Below are 22,288 nucleotides of genomic sequence, written 5' to 3' on the forward strand. Positions count from 1 at the left end.
GATTAAGTCTTCTGTGGATGTTACGGCAACAGAAACTGCTCTTCTGTTATAAAACATATATTAGACTACCCTTTCCTTTTGCTAATTGCAATCTTGTATGGCTCTGTATGTTTTCTGTAGGGATAAAAAGTGTTACTTCTAATATTTACTGTACTATATATTGTCTACATATCTTGCTGCTTTCCTTCAAAAAGCAATGTCTATTTGAAGCACGTTACAAGCTGTATTGCTGACAGACTTATCAGGTACGCTTTATGGCAAGCCAAGATGTTGCTCACATTTCAAGATTGCCTTCAATTTCAACATTGGATAAATAAAGGTATGACTATTTTCCTCCAGGTCTCTTTGATATGTAATTGTCCCAGGCTGGTACCTCCTTTTCAAAGTCTGTGGAAACACAGGCATACAGGTGCAGATGAGTTTGCAGGAAATGATAAAAGGGCAGTTTCTGGTCTAGTCTATCTTATGTGAAGAGTGAAAAACCTTACTCTTTCCACTCAAGTCCAGAGTGTGGAAAGGAATAGTCTGAATCCTTTGTAATACTTAAAATGAATGTTTTTACACAATGACTTATAAAAATCTGTTACTGAATAGTCATAGCTTCAAAGGCAGCCACAGTATTACATATAATTTGTTGTTGATGCATCCATCTCTGCTTTATAATTGGATCCTTGTCTTTGCTTGTGTCACCAAGGAAATGAATAAAGAAATTTTAAGAATATATTGAACTTTTTAAAGTCATTAAGGTTTTTTATAAATCACTAATTCCTTGTAAACCAACAAAATTATAAATCTGGTTATTTCTGTGTGGTATCTCAACAGCCTAAGAATGAAGATACATTTTAGGCTTTTCTCTGCAACTTTTTTTAAAACAAACATGTTTCTCATGTTTTATGGTCTTACATTGCAAATGCAGTTACACGTTCCAAACATTTTTTTATTTTACAACCTAGAAATACTCATATTTAAATGGTATATAAGTCAAGATAGGCTTCCTATAGAAAAAGCTTTAAAAAGTTTCTCTTTGCCATCCTTTTAAAAGAAAAACTCTTATATTTCTAGGATGTGAAATAAAATAACCTGTCAAAAGACAAATAAACATCAGCTATGTGTTCTTAAGAAACAGATATTTCCTGCCTAAGATTATGCATACCTACAATTTAGCTATAACAAAAACTGAAAGACCATACAACTTTTAGAGTTATTCTGTATATTAGGGTTTGAAAGTTTGAAATATACCTACCCTTAACACTCTTCTTATCTCTTCAAATTTCTGATTGTTCATTCCACCCTGCCCTTTTCTTACTGTTTTGTTACAGGATATAATACAATGAGAAATGGTGGATAAGAATTCTCAAGTTTAAAGAATCCCCCAGAGAAAGGCTCTTCAGAAATGAAATCAGCTTTATTAGTTAAATAGTTGTACTGTGTACAAAGAAACTTACTATATTTTACAATACTTAAGGCATAGAACATTGGGGCTTTTTTGCTTCCACTGGAAGAACAGTATTTTAGTATCGTTAGAATCAGACATCGGTAGTAGTAATAAAATAATAATATAATAATAAATACTTCACATTCATATCATCTGAATTTAAAATAATCCAAGCATTTCACCATTAACTAATCCATCTTAATCTGTCTCCAGCATGTAGGCAGAAGTGTCTTCTGTAGCTCACAGAAGAAAAAAGTTGTGTGACTCATGGCGAAGGTTACATCAGCCCTAAAATATTTGCCTTTGTCCGGTTTCACAACTGCCAGCAGCAGAGCTCCAGGAGGACAGTGAGCAGGCAAGTGAGTGCAAACACTGTTTGCTGTATTTTCAGTCCATTAGAATATAGCCTCCTCATTTCCTCCTTTTCTGATTTCAGTTCTAAAAAAGTATCAAGAAAATAAAATTGGTAATGAGTAAAATATGCAAATTTTAAAAGAAGCATTTTGAACATACTTTGAAAGTCCTTTGACATCTCACAGGTACTTAAGTTAAAGGTATCAGCTGTTAAAGCCAATCAAAGAGGCTATTCTCAGTGGAGAGATCTGAATAGATGTCCCATCAATGATCGTTTGAGGAGCAAATGACAGCACTTATCAGCTCTGGCAGGCATTAATCTCAGAATAATCAAAAGTAAATACCAAGCAAAAGCAAGTGCAAGATGTTCACAAGAGGTATGCACTCAGCTCTGCATGTAGCCTTTTAACCCTTCCTTTAACAAGAAGGGGCTTCACTATACTAGCAGAAGCAGAAAGCCATACCCTCTCACATGTGAAAGCTGCTGAGTCAGAGAGGATGAGCAGATGATTCTCCACTGCCACCTTTATTGCCTTTGTTAAGCTGAGCTCAAAATTAGTAAGCAGTAGACTGTTTTCACTGAACGTGGCTGAGGCCTCTTAGGTCTTTTGCTCCAGTAACGGCAAACAATAGGGCTGATTTAAAGGTGAACGCCCAAGGTAACTTGAGCATTTAACTCTTTTGAAGAGTTTAACGAGCAAGTTGGTTGCCAGAGTAAATAAGACTTCAAGGCAAAAATGGTTTTGGTGGTGGGTTTTCAGTTGTGTTGGGGTTTGTGCTAAATTTTATTTATTTATTTATTTATTTTTAGCTGTGGTTGCAAAGATAGGAATGTCACCTTTCTTTTGCATTTCACTTATTTGGATTTGTGGTCTTATCACACAACAGGGCACATCCTGGGGACCTAGGAGGCTCAAGTTTTGAAATTTGTATTTACTTCTGAGTTGGTGGTATAACTCAGAAGTCACAGCTTCAACACACTGCTACTCAGACAGGAATCTGGTCAGAAAAGAAGAGGCTAATAGTTCCTTACGGTGCAAACAAATCTTGAAGCTATTTAGGTCTGCTGTTTTTCTTACCCTGCTAACTAGTGCTGTTGGCAAAACTGAAGGAAACAACAACACACGGCTGTGTTGAGACATCATGCATGAAGGGCAAGAATATTTTACACTAACTTTGCCACCGGAGAGAAAATAATATTAAACTCTTATTAGTCATCTCAAAGTACTGAGAACAGTCTGGATCTCAGTAGCCAGTTTTCAATGGAAAATAAGTACCTGTAAAGCAATCCTTCAAGTTTTTATGCTAGCTGATATACTGTTTTCAAAATGCTCAAACCTTTATACAGGGATTTTCACAGGCTGATGTACAAAGACTTGTCTTGAAATAATATAGTGCTTTTGAGGACACTAGATGCCACTGCATTGCACTGACCTGGACTATGGCTAGGCATTTTTTGGTGGTGTTCTCAGTCTTAGACCTCCATACAAGAATATTTCGACGATTAATATACTGATCTTAAAATAAGTTTCAGACTAGTTTGCTGCTATTTATGTGTTAAATAGCTTATGCAAGAACATGCATATTTTCAGTACTTTTTTCTCTAGTGTAATACTGGTTTGTACTTTTTACCACACCAGCTTATGCTACTGTTTTTTCTCTTTCCTCATCTAAGAAACATTTTTGTAGGCTTGGATGTGGTTTAGTTGTATGACTTCCCACTCAACCAGGACAATTTGTATATGTGTACAGGTTTTGCAGAACAGAAATCCCTCTAATCCCTCTAATTTTCCATTAAAATGGGGGAAGTTTCCTACTGCACAGGAGTATAAAGATCTCCAAGTATTTTCTGTGATACACTATACAGGCCACAGGAGTATCATTTACTGTCTCTCTCATGCTTTCTTTGAAGCAAGGCAGGCCACTACCTTAGTCTAAACAGAGCATATACAGCATCGTCTGAGTACCCCAGCTTTGCAGAAGGCGGTTGTTACCCACAATATAAAAATGGTTGATTTAACACCGTTCCTTACCACAGTTATCGTGCATTATTTCTGAAAGACAGTTCAGAGTACCATAGCCACACCGACACAGCCAACAGCCCTTCATCACCCAGGTGCCATGGGCAATGCTGCCGCAGTTGCTGTCAAGGACAAGGGAGACATTTGGTAATGTTCCTGATGCCACCACAGAAAATAAAACATTCACAGCAGCTTGTTTACTCTTTCTGGTTTTAGTCTGTTTTTTACCTTTTCCGCTCATCATGTTCACAGTATCTGCCAGTGAAATGCTTTGGGCAGGCACAGAAAGCCCCTAGGATACAGGTCCCTCCGTTTTGGCAGCAATGTCTGTTCAGCTTTTTACCTGCAAGACAATATTAGAGAGGTTACCAAGCATCCCGGGGGGCTTTGGACCTCCCCTTTTTTCTCACTTGTTCTCTCAGGTCTTTCCAGTTGCCAAAGGATCTTAAGGATATCTAGTTTTATTGCCTTTAGAGACAATAAAATTATCTGCCTGTTAGGAGTGTTTGTTCTGTTAAACCCAGTTTGTTTAGTTAAGGATTAGAAACCAACTGCTAGGGATTACAGGATGGTCAAGAAGCAACGCCTGGCAAGTCCCGTAGTAGCAGCGTATATTCAAGTGAAATATTTCACTTTGACAGAGTCAGTTTTCAGTCACACTTAAGAAAAGGGGCATTATTACTGGGAAGTGGTTCTTATTTTTGAGGAAAGGAGGCTTCCGTTATTGGGAAGAGTTGCTTAGTTTTGAGAGGGGAGGGGAGCACTCCCTTAAGCCTTTCTCATACTCCCAATATGAAACTTTATAGATGTAGGAGTAAACATACATCTCTCATTGGTGTTTTTCCTGTTTGTACTGTTGCTTTCATACAACTGAATGATTTTTTAATTATTTTTAAGTTCAGTAATTTTTGGTCATGAAAAATGGTGTATTTTTAAAAATTACCAGAATTTTACAAAATTCTACAAAGACTCCTGCAAATCCAAGGGACCTGATTTCGGTTACCACCTTTTACAGGTAAGAGATCCCCGGTTCTACCTTAAATGTTTATCACCATTTCCTAAGTAGCCACAGGAATAACTTCAACGAGCGGCCACGGGAAACCAAGTGGCTGGAATCTCCCAGGACAACAATCAAAGTATTGCTGTACTATAGTATTTTAAAAAGCAATTTTATGGCACTGTTTAAATAAATGTTACCTACTCTCTGTAATCCCAGTGAAAGGTACCAATGCCCTGAAATTCTGTTGTTTTCTGCTTTCATAACTCTGATTCATGTCACTGAGAGCATTTATAATAGTCCCTTCGTTCTTGGGCTGCTGCTTTTGTCCTGTGGCATTGAGACTTTTGACATCTTCATGTTCTTCCTTTTCATGGCCTTGACAAGAAGTGCAAGTATGGAAGAGAAGGATAGCTTGTAATGAAACAAGGCATACTGTATATGCACAAAAGAAACAGGGGAGGGTGGGGGAAACACGAAATTTTCCTTACCTTTTCCTAAATGAACAGTCTGCCAGACCAGAGTCACAGTGAAAAGAATTCTAAAAAAAAAAAAAAAAACAAAACCAAAAAACAAAAAACCAACAAAAAACCCCAAAACACAAAACCCCCGAAAAACCACAAAGAGCTAAAATAAATTTGTGTTAATAAAATACAAACACCAAAACGAAGATAGGGGACAGGGAAAAGCATTATTAACCGTTGATGTGAATGAGATGTTTTTCTTATGACGGCAGTAATTTTATTTAACAAAAGTCTCAAACTAAGCTTGAAAACTGGGGAGTGGTGGTGAGGGGAAAGGGGGGAGAACAGAGACATACAGATTAGGCTTGCTTCCAGAAAGCTACAGATTCCATACATTTGCTGGTTGACAACCAGTCAACAATGTCTTTTTCTGTACGTTTCTTTGCCACAACCAGGTTGTTGCCAGCAGTTACAAAGGCAGCAAAAGCAAGAGGAAAACATCAGCTTTCACTTCATCCGCAGCTCCTCTGTTTCGCAGGTACATTTGTTCCTTTCAGGGCTTTCTAACCCGATTAACTACCAAAAAAACCCACTGCTACAAGGAAAAGCATCCGTGGCTAGAGACAGTCCCTGGCAGCTCAGGCAGGCTTACCTAATATGATTTCCCCAATACATTTTCCTGCAGCCTGAAACACCCGTGAGATCTTCCAGGAAAGCTTGAGTAGAAGGAAGCGGTCTAAAGCCCCTTACTGACGGCTGTTGCATGCAGCAGTCCTCACACCACACACGGCAACAGCAAAAGGAGAGCGTAGGATGGATGAAACTTTTCGCTTGTTGTCCAGCTTAAAACAATGTCGAAAAGACATAGCTGCCAGCCGTGCTGCTGGCGGAGCCCTCGCTGAAGTCCTGGTAGGCAGGGACCATCCCTCTGAGCTGGGACTCCCTGGCCTGCCCCTGATTTACATGCACTGCTGAAGGGTGGAGCGAAGTGGGGGCACCTACTACTGGGAAGAGACTTAAGGGCCCATGACCACAAGAAGCACAAGCCAGGAAGATCTCAACTCCAGTTTATTTCTTAATATGAAAAACCTTGCAACAGAACATGCTGCACGGGGAAGAAAAAACTGTTCTGTGGAGCTGAGGCAGGTATATAATAAACTGTAGCAAGTATGGAACAAAGGTTAAAAAGTCTTAACTCTATCTATATGCCTTGTCTCTACCAGTGTTTCCCACAGGGGGCTCTACTTTATAAAATTGTACCACATTGCAGCACAGATAATCCTCAGAGCCTGCACTAGAGATTTTTAGCAAAAGTACTACAGGAAGCAGTATACGGTTGCTGACAGAGGCTTGTTGTAAACTCTTGAAATACCTTTTGAAACTTATTTACTGTTGGTAAGATTAGACCCGTTGGTGAGTGTTCCTGGTCTGACTCCATGCAATATCAGCAGATACCTAGATTTAATTTGCTGTGTGCACTGAAATAGGCTAGAACTACACATACAGCTTTACTATGGCTCAGCAGCATCAACAAAAAGACCTGCAGCTGAACAGTCTTAAAAAACAGCTCTGGGCAGACTTCTTAAATGGCTTTACCTGCACCTCAGAGTTCACATGGCCTTTACCTAAGTTGTAACAGGAAACTGCAGCAATACAGCTTTGTTTTGCTGGGGGGCTGGGGGTCTGGTGAGGCACGTCAGAGAAGGATGCTTTTACCATGCTAGTACAAATTGTCTAGATATATGATCCTATCAGACGTAGGAGTCAAACCTTCACTGAAGAAACAGCTGTGCTGGTTAAAGATATTGTCATCTTATGTTTGTAACTCCCTGTGGTTGACACTTGTCAGATTTGCCCCATTTAAACTAATGGTTTGGAAGCTGTGAACATCCCTCATCTAAATCAGTGCAAAAGCTGGTTTAATTACAGAGAGCTGTCCAAATTGAGTCAATCCCCTTGGCACTGAAGCAGATGGGGAGCATTCTGAGGACATGCTCTTTCATGCCTCCTGAGCGGACACCAATCTTCAACAAGTGGATAGAAGTGCGTGGCTGAAGATGTGGAATGGCTGTTTCTGCAGGGAGCGCTCTGCTGGGCTTCATCAGTCTTAGTGGATAAGGCATTCCCAATGTTGGTACAACTGCTGACTCCAATTGAGTCAACTCAACTGTTTTCTTGTAGGTGTAGGCTAACTCCTTTAGCTTCGTATTAACTTGTTTCATGGTGTGTTTCCTGTTTGTTACTCATTTTAACTGATTTAAATGAAAGTGTTCATTAAAGCATTGAAGTACCATGTCTTTTGGAATTGAGAGTCTGTGATGTACATTTACATGTAATTCAGCTAAATCAGTGCTAGAACTTAGACGCTAATGCGGTAGGTAAGATATTTAATATAAAGAATGTTACAATAAAAATCATGTGTTAATTCAGAAAGGGGTTTTGTTTTCCCTGTTTTTAATAGCAACAGTTTTGAAGAGACAGATTACTCCCACCATTATGCTGTCTGCCTCTACCTGCTGTGGTTCACAAGAACTTCTAAACCAAACCTGTGTTAAAGCTTAGGTACTTGCCTAAAATCTATGACACATGTTCAAGTACCGCTGTAACAACAGATGCTTTTCTGAATTAGGACTGTAAGATGTTTCACACAAAATGAAAGAGATGTAATTTTTGCATGTATTCACAAAACACATATGCTTTATCAACATATAAAAATGTTTATTTGTGGAAAATACATAAATACAAACAACTACTGCTTTCATTTGAGTTCTCTAGCTGTAAAACAGAGTTAGTATTTTGAGTTTAAAAAGACCATCTGTAGTTACATTTGTTCATGCTTTTTGTTACTATGTTAGGAACAAAATACTCATTTTCAGTTTGGTCTAACTGGTAGTATCACCTTGAGTTACAACAGTCAAATGCTGAAATGCTGCCATTTAGCATCTAGTTTGTTGGTTTTCCCTTTTCCATAGATTGAAGTCAGAAAAAATAAGCAGAGATAAGTAAACTCAGAAAACATCACCCATACTGTTTTTTTACTAAATGTAGTGTCACTGTAGTTCTCCTGGAGAGCTTTCCTGGGTATCGGATTCCCAGCCCCATGCTAGAGGTAACTTTCAAAATGAGGATGCTGATAAAGAAATATTGATCTATTTTCACACCCTGTGCCATTTGTTTAGGACCAGGAGTCGTCTCTCTAACTGCAAGAGGGAACAACCTGGGGAACTGTAAAGTGGTTGGTAAACATTCTCACTGTGATACCTTGTTTCTTCCTTTCTTCCTACAGTCTCAGCAGCAAGGCATACATAGGAATGGGGACAATGTAAATTACTCAGATGTTGCTGTTGCCTGGCTGCCCTAGAGGTGGGATTGGTGTGACACTGCAGAAAAGTGCTGCTGTTTGTTGTTGACAGAATGTGCCAGAAAGCGATTGCTTCGGCCCAGGGATTTGGGAGGAGGTACACTAAGGGAAGATGCACCCCCTTTATCAGCTTCAAGTAAGATAAGAGTGGAGCCAACCAAAGAGCTGGTCCTAAGCATTTCAGTCAAGCCCTATGTACACAGGAGATGAGTAACCATTAGTTGGGGGCCTTCAGTGCTGTAAGTTCTGACAGCAGGTCAAGTAGCCTATACGGAAAAGGTTGGTAGGAAAAAGATGGCTTTACTCTATTAGTCCACATGACCCCTCTTGTCTTCATCCAGGGAACTGTAGGTTGTAGCCTGCATCTTCTGGCACTCTTTCCCAACATGCAAGTGGACCACTACACTAAAGGTGAAGCGTGGATAACAGGTGTTTTTTGTTATATTAGTATTTCATATCAACTGTATTCCTGTGTAGATACTCATTATTTCTGACAGCTTCAGAATCAATAGATGCCTAAGGACTGGCAGTTGCACTGGAAAAAGAGAAAAGAAAAAAAAAAAAAGAAACAAGGATGAGGAAAATGTGCATGTCCCAGGCTTTCTGAGAGCTAAAAATCCTGCTCAGGGATAGTTCAGTGATGGCCAATGCAACCAAAATTTCTGCTGACTAAAAAGCTTTAGGTTCCCAAATTCCATGTTAGGGCTAGAATCAGATCTCTAACCAGATTGGGCACTGTTAAATCAGTTATGCAGAATATTATGGAAAACAATAGAAAGCAATTATCTCCCCTGGACATTTATTGAAGTCTTGGGAATAGAGACTTCTGTGAAGCAAAGCTGTCAGCCTGAGTGACTTACAGTTCCCTGAGGAAAGGGCAAACCCCAGGCAGTCTAAGACGGGAGCTCTCAGAGAGTACATAACTCATTACACGGTAAGGATTCTGGATGGAAAGACCTGATGCTAGCCATCCCAAGATTTTTATTTTTATTTGTTTATTTTTTGTTGGCTACAGCTGCTACTAGGACTTCTGACAGCTACTTAGGTGTTCTTGGTTTCTAAAGGCTATGTAAAACTTAAACACAGTTGGACTGAACAATTTTATGCTGTCACAGAACCTTCTTGACAGATGCTGCTCAGACCAGCTCTTATTACTGTCATGAATTTCCTGGAGGATCGTGCACAGGTTGCTGTTTTAACCTCTTCGTCTCTGTGTAGGTATGAAGAGGAGATCTTACACAGGCAGAACCTGCACTTGTTCAAATGAGCAGTATGAATGCCCTGGGCAGCTGGTTTCACTCCAGGTTAAAAATGGCTTACATTAGTTTAGTTGGAATCTGCTGCTAATTGACTTGAGGAAATAAGAAGCAGGAAAATAAGATAAAGAATGCATATAGTGACTGGCATCAGTTTAACTAATGCCACGGGTCCATGATCAACTTAAGCAGGACAAACGGCTGCTGCTGCTAAAAGGATGAGTCCCACTTTGTCTTACACCATGGGCTATTTGTTCATACTTCCCCCCTCACACTGCCATTACTATTTGTGCAGCCATGAGTGAGCTGGAGCAGGGAGTTTATCTTAATGAAAACTCAGCTGGCAAAAAAAAAGAAAAAAAATGTTAGTTTTCAGCTGGATCCATTCCCTGCTGTGGTTTCCCACATGAGCAATAGTGCTGGCAGGAGCCGCAGGCAGGGGTAAGCAACCATGGCTGTGTGATGGGCAGATCCTTTCTGTAGCACAGCTGATTTATACCAGATTAAATTGACTGTGGAATTTGTAAATAGATTTCAGTTCATAAATTTAAACTGGTATTTCCCTCCCTAGGAAATAAACCACAGCCAATATATCTATATGATAATGATACCACCTTCTATGGTCTCATCCTATTAGCACTTACTAATACAGAGGAATAGAGCAGTCATCCCACATCTCTCTGACAGCATATGCATGAAGGTTAGTACAAACAAGATGGGGGTGATATTACCAAATTAAAGGAAACACCTACAGCAGTCCCTTGGAGAGGGAACCTTATGCAGATATTGTACAAAGATGTAGTGCTCTGTCACAGACTGACATAAATTTATGGAATAAAACCAGCCTCATAAGAGAGCATCCTGTAGATTTTCCTTCTACTGAGTCTAATGGTTAGTCATTAAACATGATGAAAAAAATCAATATGATAATGAAAGGATTTTGTAATGAAAATTAATGTAGTTCATGTTTTTTGTGTACAGAAAAAAAATAATTCTGCCAGTACACAGGGGAAGTGATAAGAAAATCCTGGTTATCTTCCTCTCAGGGGAAGGTTGTTTGGCAAACAAATCAACACAAGAGACTGCAAGACTGAGACTCTTCTGCTTCAAATAAAACAAGTTTTATTATTTTATTGAAGCAAAAGGAATTTTTGCACAATTATTTGCCTTGAAGTCTGAAAAGATGATGCTTTTAATCACCCCAGGCTCTGTACAGAGCCAGGAAGTATTTTTGTAGAGTTAGTAGTGCTGAGGTCTACCACATTTTTGGCTGAATTCACTTCTCCTCCACATACTATCAGGTGTGTGTCTTTGTCTTGTCCACCGTTCAGGAAGCTGTGTCAAGATTTCAGGTTTGAGAATGGGCTCTTTTTGGCTGTATCAAGCTTAACAAGTCTTGTGCGGTCTTACTAAGGGGCCATTTGGGGACACTGTATGAGTGCAGTCATGCACTCAAGATATATCTCTCTTGCAAAATTACCTTAGGCATCTATCTGAAAATCTATCTTTTCCATATACAAAACGCAATTGCTTGAGTTTGATGGCATATTTTAACCAAGCTCATGAGTCTTGTTTGGTGCTGTCAGCTGAAACCAGAGTGAAATTTTCAGTCAGTCAGGTGATCCACCCCAGCAGTAAGGACAGAAGCAATTCAAAGGCTGAATAGCTGTCAGGTGTTTCCCCTGCTGTTTTCATTCAGAAGTATTGCGGTGTGGCTTAATCTATTCTTAACAGTGCTGCAGTAGGATATGAACCTAGAAAGCCATCTGGGCTTATTGGCATGATACAAACCAGGAATTTCATAGCAGCCTTGAAGGAGTCTCAGATGAAGTGGTGATCCCACAGCCTAACCCAGGGACATGGATGCATGTCCCAGGCAGCCGTGAATGGAAACCCCTGCACAGATCTTGTGTTTGACCTTCATTTCTTTAAGATGAAGCTACATTGTTAAAGCCAAGCCAATGTCAGAAGGCTAATTCCCAAGTCAAGCATATGCTGAGATTTGCACTGACTCTAGTGACATCGGACCTCTTATGGAGCTGAATCCTTTGTTAACCTGGAATAAACCTATCTACCTCTTTTTATGGACTAGTTTTCTGGCTTATGAATTGAAGCATCTCTGCAAGAGGTGCAGTGATCACTGGAGCTGACATGTAGGGGTGTGAGGGAATGTGTGACTTGGAGCCAGGCATTGAAGGAAGGAGTTGGTCAGGATGTCTTTTCAGGTGTTATTGAGCTATTAGATCATCCTAAACCACAGCATCTTGCTTCATCCTTCTTCTTTTTTTTTTTTTTCTCCTTCTTGCATTCGTTATTTCAAATACAAAGTAGAAAGTACCTTGTGTGTGTGTATATATGTATATATATATGTACACAAGTCACTTTGCAAAACTGAATATTGATGAGAGATGTGTAAGGAACAGGTCTGGCATGTCTTGGAGAGTTATCCCTGTAGGCACCAGAGCTGGCAGGCAAAAATGAGATCCAGTGGTTATTCTAATCTATGATAACAGCAGTTCAATGTTAGTATCAATTAAAATAGGAACAAAACACTATATCATAATTTATGCTGCTGTCAGCAGTCCAGGCCTTCCTTTTGTCTCCAGTCTATTGCTCCACTTAAGGGCTTCTGTCCCCTGTGCCAGCCCTGGGTTCCAGCTTGGCCCTGGCCCAACAGCTCAAAATATGTTGCATATGCCACTGTTTGCAGATGGGTTGTGCTCCAGCTTTCTTTTCTGCAGAGAGTTTGTTGAAGTTGAACTTCTGCCATTAAAATGGCTTAATTTCTGCCCCATACTAACTGGGGAACTTGTGTGAATTCGACTGCAGTTACATAGGTTGGTGTCTCTAAAACACATCTGTATACCAGAGCTAGCATATGTAATGATGCCTGGGGAAAGCTGCATTTGTCAACAGAGGCCAAATTTTAATATCTTCATCCATGCACTCAGAATGGATTGCCATATCAAAAGGCAGTTATAAAAGTTTCTAGCCTGTGGGTGTTAGCGACAGTCTGTGAGCTGCTTCTGAGAATACAAAAATCCCATGATAAAGAGCAAACTAGAAACCCCATGAGTGAAGTGTGGAATATAAGGGTTATTTTAAGCAGGTAGATTACACATGGGGTTACAGAAGGAAAAAGTTCATCTGTCTTTCAACAACAGTTGACTCCAGTGTGCTGGAGGGCTCTGTCCTGACAGTGGGATTAATCTATGGGAAAATGAAAGCAAAAGCAACAGTGGGGTTTGTTCTTCGGGACAGAGCACATCTCAACGTCTGCTTGATTTGGGGATTAGTCTTCTGACATAATTTTTCTTTTTTGGTTTGGGAAGAGTGATTACAGATTTAAGGGAAAGTGACTGGTGTACTTCCGTAGTCTATTAGTAAGTGTCTGCAAATAGTAAAGCTTTCCCCTTTTCTTAAGCACGGTTATGCAGCGAAGTGAAGAAACAGTTGAGTGACATAACTAGTTATGATGAGCTCTGCTTGATGGCTTTTGTTTGTTGAGATGCATTGTGAAACCCCAATTTTCTGTTTATTCTGCAGGTTAGGAATGATGTAACACTGGCATAGTAGGACAGTCACTCTGCCATAGAAACCACTGGTCATGTCATGAATGTTGTTAGTATAATTCCCTGGAGACAGGAGAGTAGAAATGTCTAAGACACCTAACATGGGCATATTGTAAGCAGTTATATTAATGGCGTGACTGCTCTGATGTTAAACGTTCTGAGGAGGAATTTCTGACAGCCAGGAACAGTAAATTGATAGAAGGCTTTTCTGGAACACAAAGTTTCACTTGATAATAAGGACTAGGAAGGACACAAGACAGGATGCCAGCTGCAGTTTCACACTGTGATACATACATATATTTTTGCAAATGTAACATATCTTTTTTTGGCAGAAAAGCTGATTTTTATGAGCTTCCTGCCTTGTTTCTCCTCCCACAGACTTCTGTCTCCTCAGGTGTGCTGCCCAAATTGTTCAGGTCATCATTGACAGCAGAGAAAAGATTCAGGTTTCCAATTATTTAATTTACATTTGGGCCTTTTACAGATCAAATGCAGAGGGCAAACTCACAAAAAAGTTGAATTGATATAACAGTATTTAAATAAAACCTTTGCATGTGTTCTTAGCTCCTCTGAATATGACACACCTGAATGACTGAAGAAAACTAAACTTCTGTAAATATGGTGATTTACTAGTGTTTGCTGGTAGAACCTTTAGGTGTAAAATAGATTGAACCAGTTTAATAGATTACTACTACATCCTGAGTCTCCAAGGGACACAGAGGTCTGAAATGAGAACATGATGCGTGCACATTTTGTTAATGCAGTTTTGCTTGGCTAAAGATGAGAAAGAAATAGTTGGGGAATTCTAGAGAGCAGTAAACTTCATCCCAGGCAATGACAGCAGGGAAAATATCTCTGAATTTGGGATGACTTTACAGCTTGAGATGAGTATGTGTTTAACATTTATGGTGAAACTTGGCCTAGCTTAATTCATTTCAAGTGGTGCTTAATGGATGCTCTGGGAACACTTATAAACTTCCTCTTTAAGTGGAAATCTACCATTTCCTCTGCTAAATCTTCCTGGTTTTACAGAGGTACAGATTTCCAGGGGCCTATGACAGTTTATCATTTGGAAAACTGTCCTTCATTTCCACGCATAAAAATTGACAAGAAAAAAATCTTTCTTTTTTTAGTAAATTGTGTTGATGTTTCTCTAGTGGTATAAAATTTCTTCCACAGTCCTTTCCCTGGCTATGTGTTTATTTGTAATAGGTTAAATCTATTCAACAGAACAGGTTCTGTTCACAAGAATAAAACCAGAAATATTTGTGGGAGAGGAACATGATCCCTAATCTAGGTGAAGGAAATCATGCCATCATGATACGCCCTCTGATGTATGGAAATGTTGTATTATCTGGGGATAGGGCTTGTGCAGCTGGGGCTAATATCACTGAAGCTCCTGTCCCTACCAATCCCACAGTGATAAATCTGCACTTACATAAGCATGTCTTATGTGCTGTTACCTAAATTATGACTTCCATCTGTAAGCTACTGTAAAACATCTATCAAGTTAATTTACTAATTAGATGCAGAGCTACATTAATGAATATTTAGTCTAGCACTGCTTTCTCAGACATATTTAAGCACCCAGATACCCATCAGAACCAATACTCATCTATGCATGCCTGACCTTGAGTGACTACATCATGATAATTTTTATGTGTCTTGCCTTCACTGTGATTTTACTACAAGGAAACTGTCTCCAGCTAGCTTGTGTTTTCCCTAAAAATACCACAAGTAAGTACATATATATCTGTTGAGGTGAAGCCACACTGCTGTGTTAATGCTGTGGGTACTGGCTGGAGTTCTGCAGAGCTGCATCCTCCGCAGAGCTTGAGGACAGCTCTGTGTGGGGATTGGAGGCTAGTCTTTGTCTTCCTGCACACATTAAGTATCAAAGTGAGTTTGCTTTCCTTTACTGGTGCAAAGGAAGAAGAAAAGAATGATGTTGGGAAAATTTTGCTTTTTTACCCTTGCCTGCACTGAGCAAGCTGGCGGATTGGCAGGAATTTATCGCAGCGGCTGAAAGTTCATCAGGATGTCCTAACGCTAACCTCTCACTAATCAATACAGTTTTCATTTTACGTTTCTGCTGGGCATTACCACTGCTCAATTTGGTGGCTGTCAGCCAGAGCCTCATCATTTAGACCCTGTTGGGATAGGTGCAGCCAAATATTGAGAAGTAAGAAAGTCTCTGCTCCATAAAACTTATAGATCATTAGGCACTTAGAATAACTTCCAGCTTCTCTATTTTAAGTTAACGAAGAAGATAAGGGGAAATGAACAGTTACTTTTCAAAGCATGGATCTGACGAATCCTTCTACTTCCTGATAAGCCTGATACTCAGTCTGGTTGTTTTTCTTTCTCTAGCATGGAATCTCTCTATTCTCTCTCTCTCTCTTAAACTTGCCCCAGCGTTAACACTTTAATGTAGCAGTGTGCACTCCTCAGCCCGCTTAACCTCTCCTGGATGTTCCCTGTTTCCACCTTTCATAGACTTGTGCATTGGAAGGCAGATGTTGGTGCGTGCCTGCACTTGCTGTCCAGAGGCTGTGCAGAGGAGCACGGCCAAGTAGGCACAAGAGGCAGTTCTCAGTGCAGAGTCACTCTGACGTGTCAGTCTAACTCTTCATTGATAGCTGACATAGCAGCATTAGAGGCTTTGGGGAAGCATCTGTAACGCTCTGCAGGTCAAAGGGCCAGAACAATATCTCACTTTGTATGAAACACCCCTCTCAATGAGCCATGCCATAGCTGTTCTCTTACATCCACCCTGTCACTTTACTTCTAACAGGAGGCTTTTATATATATTTACATTAATAATATAGAATACAAAGCATACGCAAAAAAATATGTTGGGGATTTGATATTAGAGGGTTTTGCTACTGCTCTACAGACTTTGCATACCTCCCTTCTCCTCAACTGTGAAAAGATTTTTTGTGCATAGATTGTCATCTCAGAAAGACTCTGTCTAGAAACTCTTAGCACTGGGATGCAATATTAGACAATAAGAGTTTTCTGATTAAGAAATTACACTTAAAAAACCCCAACCAAATCACAGGGCAGTGACACAAAGAAAGAAAATGGAAAATAATGTATATCCAACAAGGAGGAGCCTTAAGAAACCAAGGTGACAAAACCTGTAGGCTGTATACAGTACTGTTACAGACACAACAGTTTGTCTGTTTTAGGTGAGTGGTGCTCAGACCACACAGGGCAACGCTAACCTGGCTGGCCTTAATGGTGCAGGGTTGTTTTTACCATAGGATTACACTGTGCTTCAATGCACTTCTAAGAAGCTAGGTTTGCTGGTGTGATGCTATTGTGGGACAACATGGATTGAATATGAGCTTTACATTGCCTCTAAAGGAGTGGTCAGCCTTAGCATGAAAAAACTCCACCCTAGACATCAGTGAAACTGTGTGCTACAACCTCCTGGCTTCTACCCTAACTTAACTTTCTGTCCTGTAGAGAGCTGCCTATGCATCTGTACCAAAAAAAGGGAGGTAGAGACATAAAAGATTTTGCACTAGAGCTTATTTGTCAGTCTGATCACTTTCTCCCATCTAGTTTACAGTATAGCCTCCCAAACACTTGAGTAATATGTCTGAGAGGAAGGTGTACCCCGCTATGGAGACTGGAGGAAGAAGAGGAAATGGGAGTATGGTAAGTTATTATTGCTCCTGAAAGGGGAATTGAACCTCTAGTAGGGAGTAAAGGACAGAAAAATCACAAACACATTGAAAAATGATCTGTTGTCAAAAATTCAAATAAAGGGTTGGTTATATTGTTTTTAAAGCAGAGTTCTACTGTCAGTATTGCTTATTCAGTGTCAAGGTTTTACTCTTCAGAAACTATATCCATTCCCAGGTGTCCATTTAGCAAAGAGAAGACTCATCTTTGGATGCAAAGAAAAAAAGAATTAAAATGCTCTGTCTTTATGCCAAGTTGAGTTTCTGGGCTTGGCTAGAGGTAGCCTCAGGCAACCAGTCTGTGAGTCTGACAATCACGATGCAGTCCTGTAACTGTGGCTGGTTGGAAATGTTGACAAATTGGAAAAGGCCTGATGTGCAAATGAGATGTTGTGGAAATGTATTGTTTTGACAGAGCACTGTTCAGGAACAGGCACTCACCTTCAAAAAAGGGAAATAACTTGACAGTTGTAACTCTCAGCTGGGATTTGTGAGACCTAGGTTTGAATTCCTGCTTTTTCTGATTTAGCCTAAGGAATGGACTTGGGTTTTTGCAAAAATCTAGTTTTAGTGTCCTAGCCAAAAATCTATTAGCTATTTTGAAGCCCATCTCTGTTCATCTGTTTCTGCCTTCCTCTGTCCTTTGTCTTGCAGACTTTTTTCTGGTTGTATGGGTGGGTTTTTTTGTTTATTTTATTTTATTTTTTTAAATTATTATGATGATTATTATTATTTTTTAAGAAAAGAAAGAAAAACCTTGGCTTTGTCCTGATGCAAAGCAGGAATATGTTTTACATCTCAACATTTGCAGGACAGGGAATCAATTTTCTGCCCAGCTCTGTCTGGAATATAATTATGGCAATTTTAATATCATTAGCTTTAATTCTTATTATTGATCCTCTTATTGACCCATGCCTACTTGTTATTGTGTAAACGTTGGCAAAGAAACTGACACAAAATAACAGTTACTAGGTGACATAAACTAGTATATTCTTTTCCAAACAGAGAAGGAAATAAGGTTCTAAATGTTTCTGCAGCAAAAAGCCAAACCTCTCCCATTCTCTTCACAGTCCCCAATGCAACCATTGCCTTTCATTTAGTCGCAAGCGTTTTTTAACTCTCTACTCTCACATTCACACTGGTTGCTAAAATATCTGCTCTGGCCTAAAAAGTAAGAACTGAGGCAGCATAAAGCCAAAAATAGGTTCTATACCTATTTTGGATTCAGAACATAGGAAAAAAGCCTTAAAAAGTCACTGTGCTGACTGCAATTATTTCCATAATGAGTTTAGTTTTGTTTTTCAAGTATTTCATTCAAGTTAACTGCTTTGCTGAATGGCTGCAGAAATCAGGGATAGAAAGGGGGTAGGATACAGTTGCACAGACTGTGGGCTTACATTTTTGGCAGCTTCTAGGCCATTTCTGAGCTTCTGCATTTCTCATGTCAGAGCATGTCTGGCATCCAGGGCATACATAGCACAGTACTTGTATTCAGTCTGGTTTAGCATGCTTTATACATAATTAAATGCATTATGGGTAGATTGTCTTTGCCAAGCACCTTGACAGATTATTTCTGCTGCATGGTCAACGTGAGGAAGAAATGATCATTTAGCTCTATTTTTATCTACTTACTTTACTGTTGAAAAAAAAGTAAAGATCATGATTTTGTGGTGATGGTATGCAGTCATGACAGATGTCTGACAGAAATGCAGAGCTCTTTTGCTGGGTAAGTCAAAGCCACTTCTTCCCACAGAAGCTAATTGCAACTGAACTTGTATGTAAGCAGGTTTTAATTTTTTTTCTCTTAATTTATTCTGATAGAACTACCTAGTGCAAACGAAAGGCATTAATCTCATTAATAGCTAGCAATACCATATCAACCTGTTCATAGTCATAGTGGAAGTTAAGGGCTTTGATGCAAGCAGTGTGTTGCAGTCACAGTGAACCAGATAGAAGTAGGACAGGTCACATCCAGGGACAAATTTCTAGCAAGGGTCTTTTTTGGTGCTATTAGTTTGACATTGCTGCCAGTTCTTTTTTCTGATTCCCATGTGCAGATTTTGGGAGACAGAAGGAGGCAAAATGTAGTGCAGCACAGCTGTTAAAGATAGAGTTCTATCATGTAATAGCTGTGCATGAAGAAGATGGCCAAGGTTGTGCCCTCTTTGTGTTGGGGCTGAATCTGGCCCTGGAGTTGTATTAGGCGCTGTTTTTTGGGCAAAGCCAAGGATGATGCCTCAGCAGTGAGTACCAGGACAAATTACAGGAATTCCAATGTATGGACAGAGTCAGCACAAGCACAGGTTTTTACTCACTGTCCCAGTAAACAAACTGTGAAAACAAAAAAGGCTTTGAACTTTTTTTGGAAACATGATAAAATGTAGGATGAATTAATAATGAAAAACAACAGAAGCTGTCAGAGGAACCAAGGGATGAAGTTTTGTTGGAAATTTAGAAAAAAGTTTAAAGAAAAGCCTACGGGAAGTGAAACAAAATCTGATCTGTTTCCCTCTCTGCAGAACCCTGAACTGAGGTTTTTATCTCTTTACTGTGATATTGCTTTCCAAGGATGGAATTTTAAAACTAACTTTTATTAACTAGTTTGTTTATTCTGTAACCATCATGCTTCCTCACTCCCATCATGAAAGACCTGTCAGTTGTGCAGTTTGGTGAGTGTGCATGCACATATGCTCACTAAGCTTTACTTTTTTTGACAGTAAAACTTCTAAAATTTTGAAATCCAGGTTCAACTCATATTTGCATTTGGATATTTGGAAAAGAGTGGGAGGAGAATAAACTTCCTTGAACAGAACAAAAGATGAAAAGTACCCTGAGGACAGGGAAGAATGAAATTTAAATACCTTGTTATAAATTTGAAAACCTTACATTCAAGTCCAGCCATGCAACTTTACCCCCACAGCCTTTAGATTACTTGGAGGTGTCCAGGGATATCTTTTTTTCACACCAGGGAAATAAAGAAGTACAGTAGAAACAAATCACAAAGCCTTGGGACTTCTTTGAAACCAGCCTGTTCTCTAGGCAATTTCTTGTGTTTGGGACAAGCGAACACAGGCTTCAGGACAAAGTGGAGTGTGGATTGGAGTGGGCTTTTCTTCTTGCCCCTCCACCATTGAGGCTACTTCTCCTAAGTGGCAGTCTGAGTTGAGGGAGCCCAGCATGAACACAGAGAAGGAAAACAGGACAGGTGCTGCCCCTTTCACATCTTGTAAATGCCTTTCTTGGCTTTGAGCCTGGTCTGTCCTGCCACATCTTATCTGTAGAACTTGTCCTTTATTGTAATAATCTTCACAATATACTTGGGTGCTCGGTTTAAAAACCTGAATTCACCAGGTTGTCAGGGTTTCCACCCATGCAGCCCTATACAGGCAATGCCTTGTAAAACATTTTACTCTAAGCCATGATTTCCCTGAAAGTGGAGACACTAAAAATTTCAGTGTTGATTAATAATATCTACTTTTCTTAAATGTTTCAAATTAAACAGATGCAAACTGCACATTGCCTTGGATAACCTGATATTTACTGTGAAGTACAGACAGGCTCATATGTAAACTATTATCTTATGGAATTGAAAATTACTCATTTCACCAGAGTGCAGTGAACTTCACATTCACAGCACAATCAGAACAAGTATCTGTGTAATCACCGCAAAACAACTACCATGTGATTACTTGTTACACTGCTTTTAGGGCTTCTACATCTTTGTGTGGGAAATAACTTTCCAAAATATAAGTAGAGTGAGCGTAAAATGCCCGGGACACACTATTTGATCTGTGTGGTGCGCGGAAGGTATATAGAATAGAAGCTCCCTATATCACATACTTTGATGAGATACAGGTGAAGGATAATAGATTTGAATGTGTGTATATCAAGGATTTCCATACCTCATGGAATCCTGTCAATCCTACTGCTCCAGCTGGGGCAGTTACACAGGATGCAACAAATTGCCCAAAGCTTGTACCATCAGTTTGTCCCTTCACAAGAAAAGGTTCTGCTTGAATGTCTGTTTTTACTGATTGTCCTCCCAGCAGCTCATCTGTTGGGGCTACTGAGGTAGCTCCAACTAGAGCATGAGCTACTGTCTTGACTAGTGAAAGGTTTAAGATTTCCTTGTGGCAGTAAAAAAGCTGAACAGCTTTTTAAGTTCCCACAGAAGTAACAAAATCTTTGCTAATAATGCAAAAGGATCACTGGGTCTGAGATATGCCAGGGCTGCATCAAGGAGAAGAAGCTGTAGCAAGGTTATTAAAAGTCACAGAAAATCAAAACTTCTGTTTTTGTCTTTTCTTTTTTTTTTTCTTTTTTTTTTTTTCTTTTTTTTTGCCAGTCTTAAGGCACTGATTGGTTCCTTTTTGTGTCTATTGGAACAGGGTGAGAGACTTTACAACTATAATGCAAAAGGACAAATAACTCACTCTTTTAAATATCAGAGAGTACTGAGGGAGTTCTAATACTCTTCTGCTTAATTTGCTCCTGTGACACATACAGCTAGGGTTTGGAGTGCTTCCCTAGCTTAGCTGTGCTTGTGTTTCATGAGCTGTGAGATTCAGCACACTAGATCTGTGGGAATTTTGTACACCTCCTTTTTGAATGTTTTATTGATAAATTATTATACCAGAATTTTAGGCAGTAGATGGCTGGAGACATATATTCTAGCCCAAAGCAATTTAAACTTATGTCTCATATCTGGTGAGAATGACCTTGCCACCAAACTACAGGCTAAATTCATAGCAGAGAGTGGGTCTAAACCTGTCAACTGCTCTTTTGAAGCTATGTTCATATGTACAAAAGAGCCCCATGATCTTTACAGAACATGAGGTATAAATCTTGTACTTCTTGGTGACAAATGTACGCATTTTTATGTCAACTGTCTCTACGTAAATCAGAAAGAAATCTGTAAATGGAGACTGGCAGCCCAGACCTCTGCTTTGAAAATAAATGCACTTAACACCAGAGTAAATCAAAAGTATAACTCTCTAATTTCTTTCTAGTCCAGTGTACTTGTGTGCTGGCATAACTTCAGTAGCAGCAGTAAAGGATGCTCTTGCTGATACCTGAGCTTTTACATGGTGCTTACAGCTTTCAGCTTGGGTGTAAGATCTATTAATCTATTAATTA

General features: G+C 39.5%; 1 protein-coding gene across 1 annotated transcript; it reads right to left on the reverse strand.

The window, feature by feature from the left end:
- Window positions 1–1,386: 1,386 nt before the first annotated feature.
- LOC308057079 (cryptic protein-like) lies at window positions 1,387–22,284 on the reverse strand. Its single transcript, XM_080373262.1, has 6 exons — window positions 5,924–22,284; window positions 5,299–5,348; window positions 5,012–5,185; window positions 4,039–4,153; window positions 3,823–3,932; window positions 1,387–1,873 (listed from the first exon to the last, which is right to left on the reverse strand). Exons 1-6 carry the CDS (start codon window positions 6,034–6,036, stop codon window positions 1,749–1,751), a joined length of 687 nt encoding a protein of 228 aa, XP_080229388.1. The 5' UTR covers window positions 6,037–22,284; the 3' UTR covers window positions 1,387–1,748.
- Between the last annotated feature and the right edge of the window lie 4 nt (window positions 22,285–22,288).

Source organism: Falco punctatus, assembly GCF_963210335.1.
Source record: "Falco punctatus genome assembly, chromosome: Z".
NCBI classification, from domain to species: domain Eukaryota; kingdom Metazoa; phylum Chordata; class Aves; order Falconiformes; family Falconidae; genus Falco; species Falco punctatus.

Excerpts from the sequence above, each read along its gene's own strand:
- LOC308057079 (XM_080373262.1), bottom strand. The coding sequence starts at position 6,036 with ATGCAACAGCCGTCAGTAAGGGGCTTTAGACCGCTTCCTTCTACTCAA. Across the intron at positions 5,186-5,298 it reads GACTGTTCATTTAGGAAAAG|GCCATGAAAAGGAAGAACAT; the intron begins GTAAGGAAAATT and ends CTTCTTGTCAAG. Across the intron at positions 4,154-5,011 it reads TTTCACTGGGATTACAGAGA|GTAAAAAGCTGAACAGACAT; the intron begins GTAGGTAACATT and ends ATTGTCTTGCAG.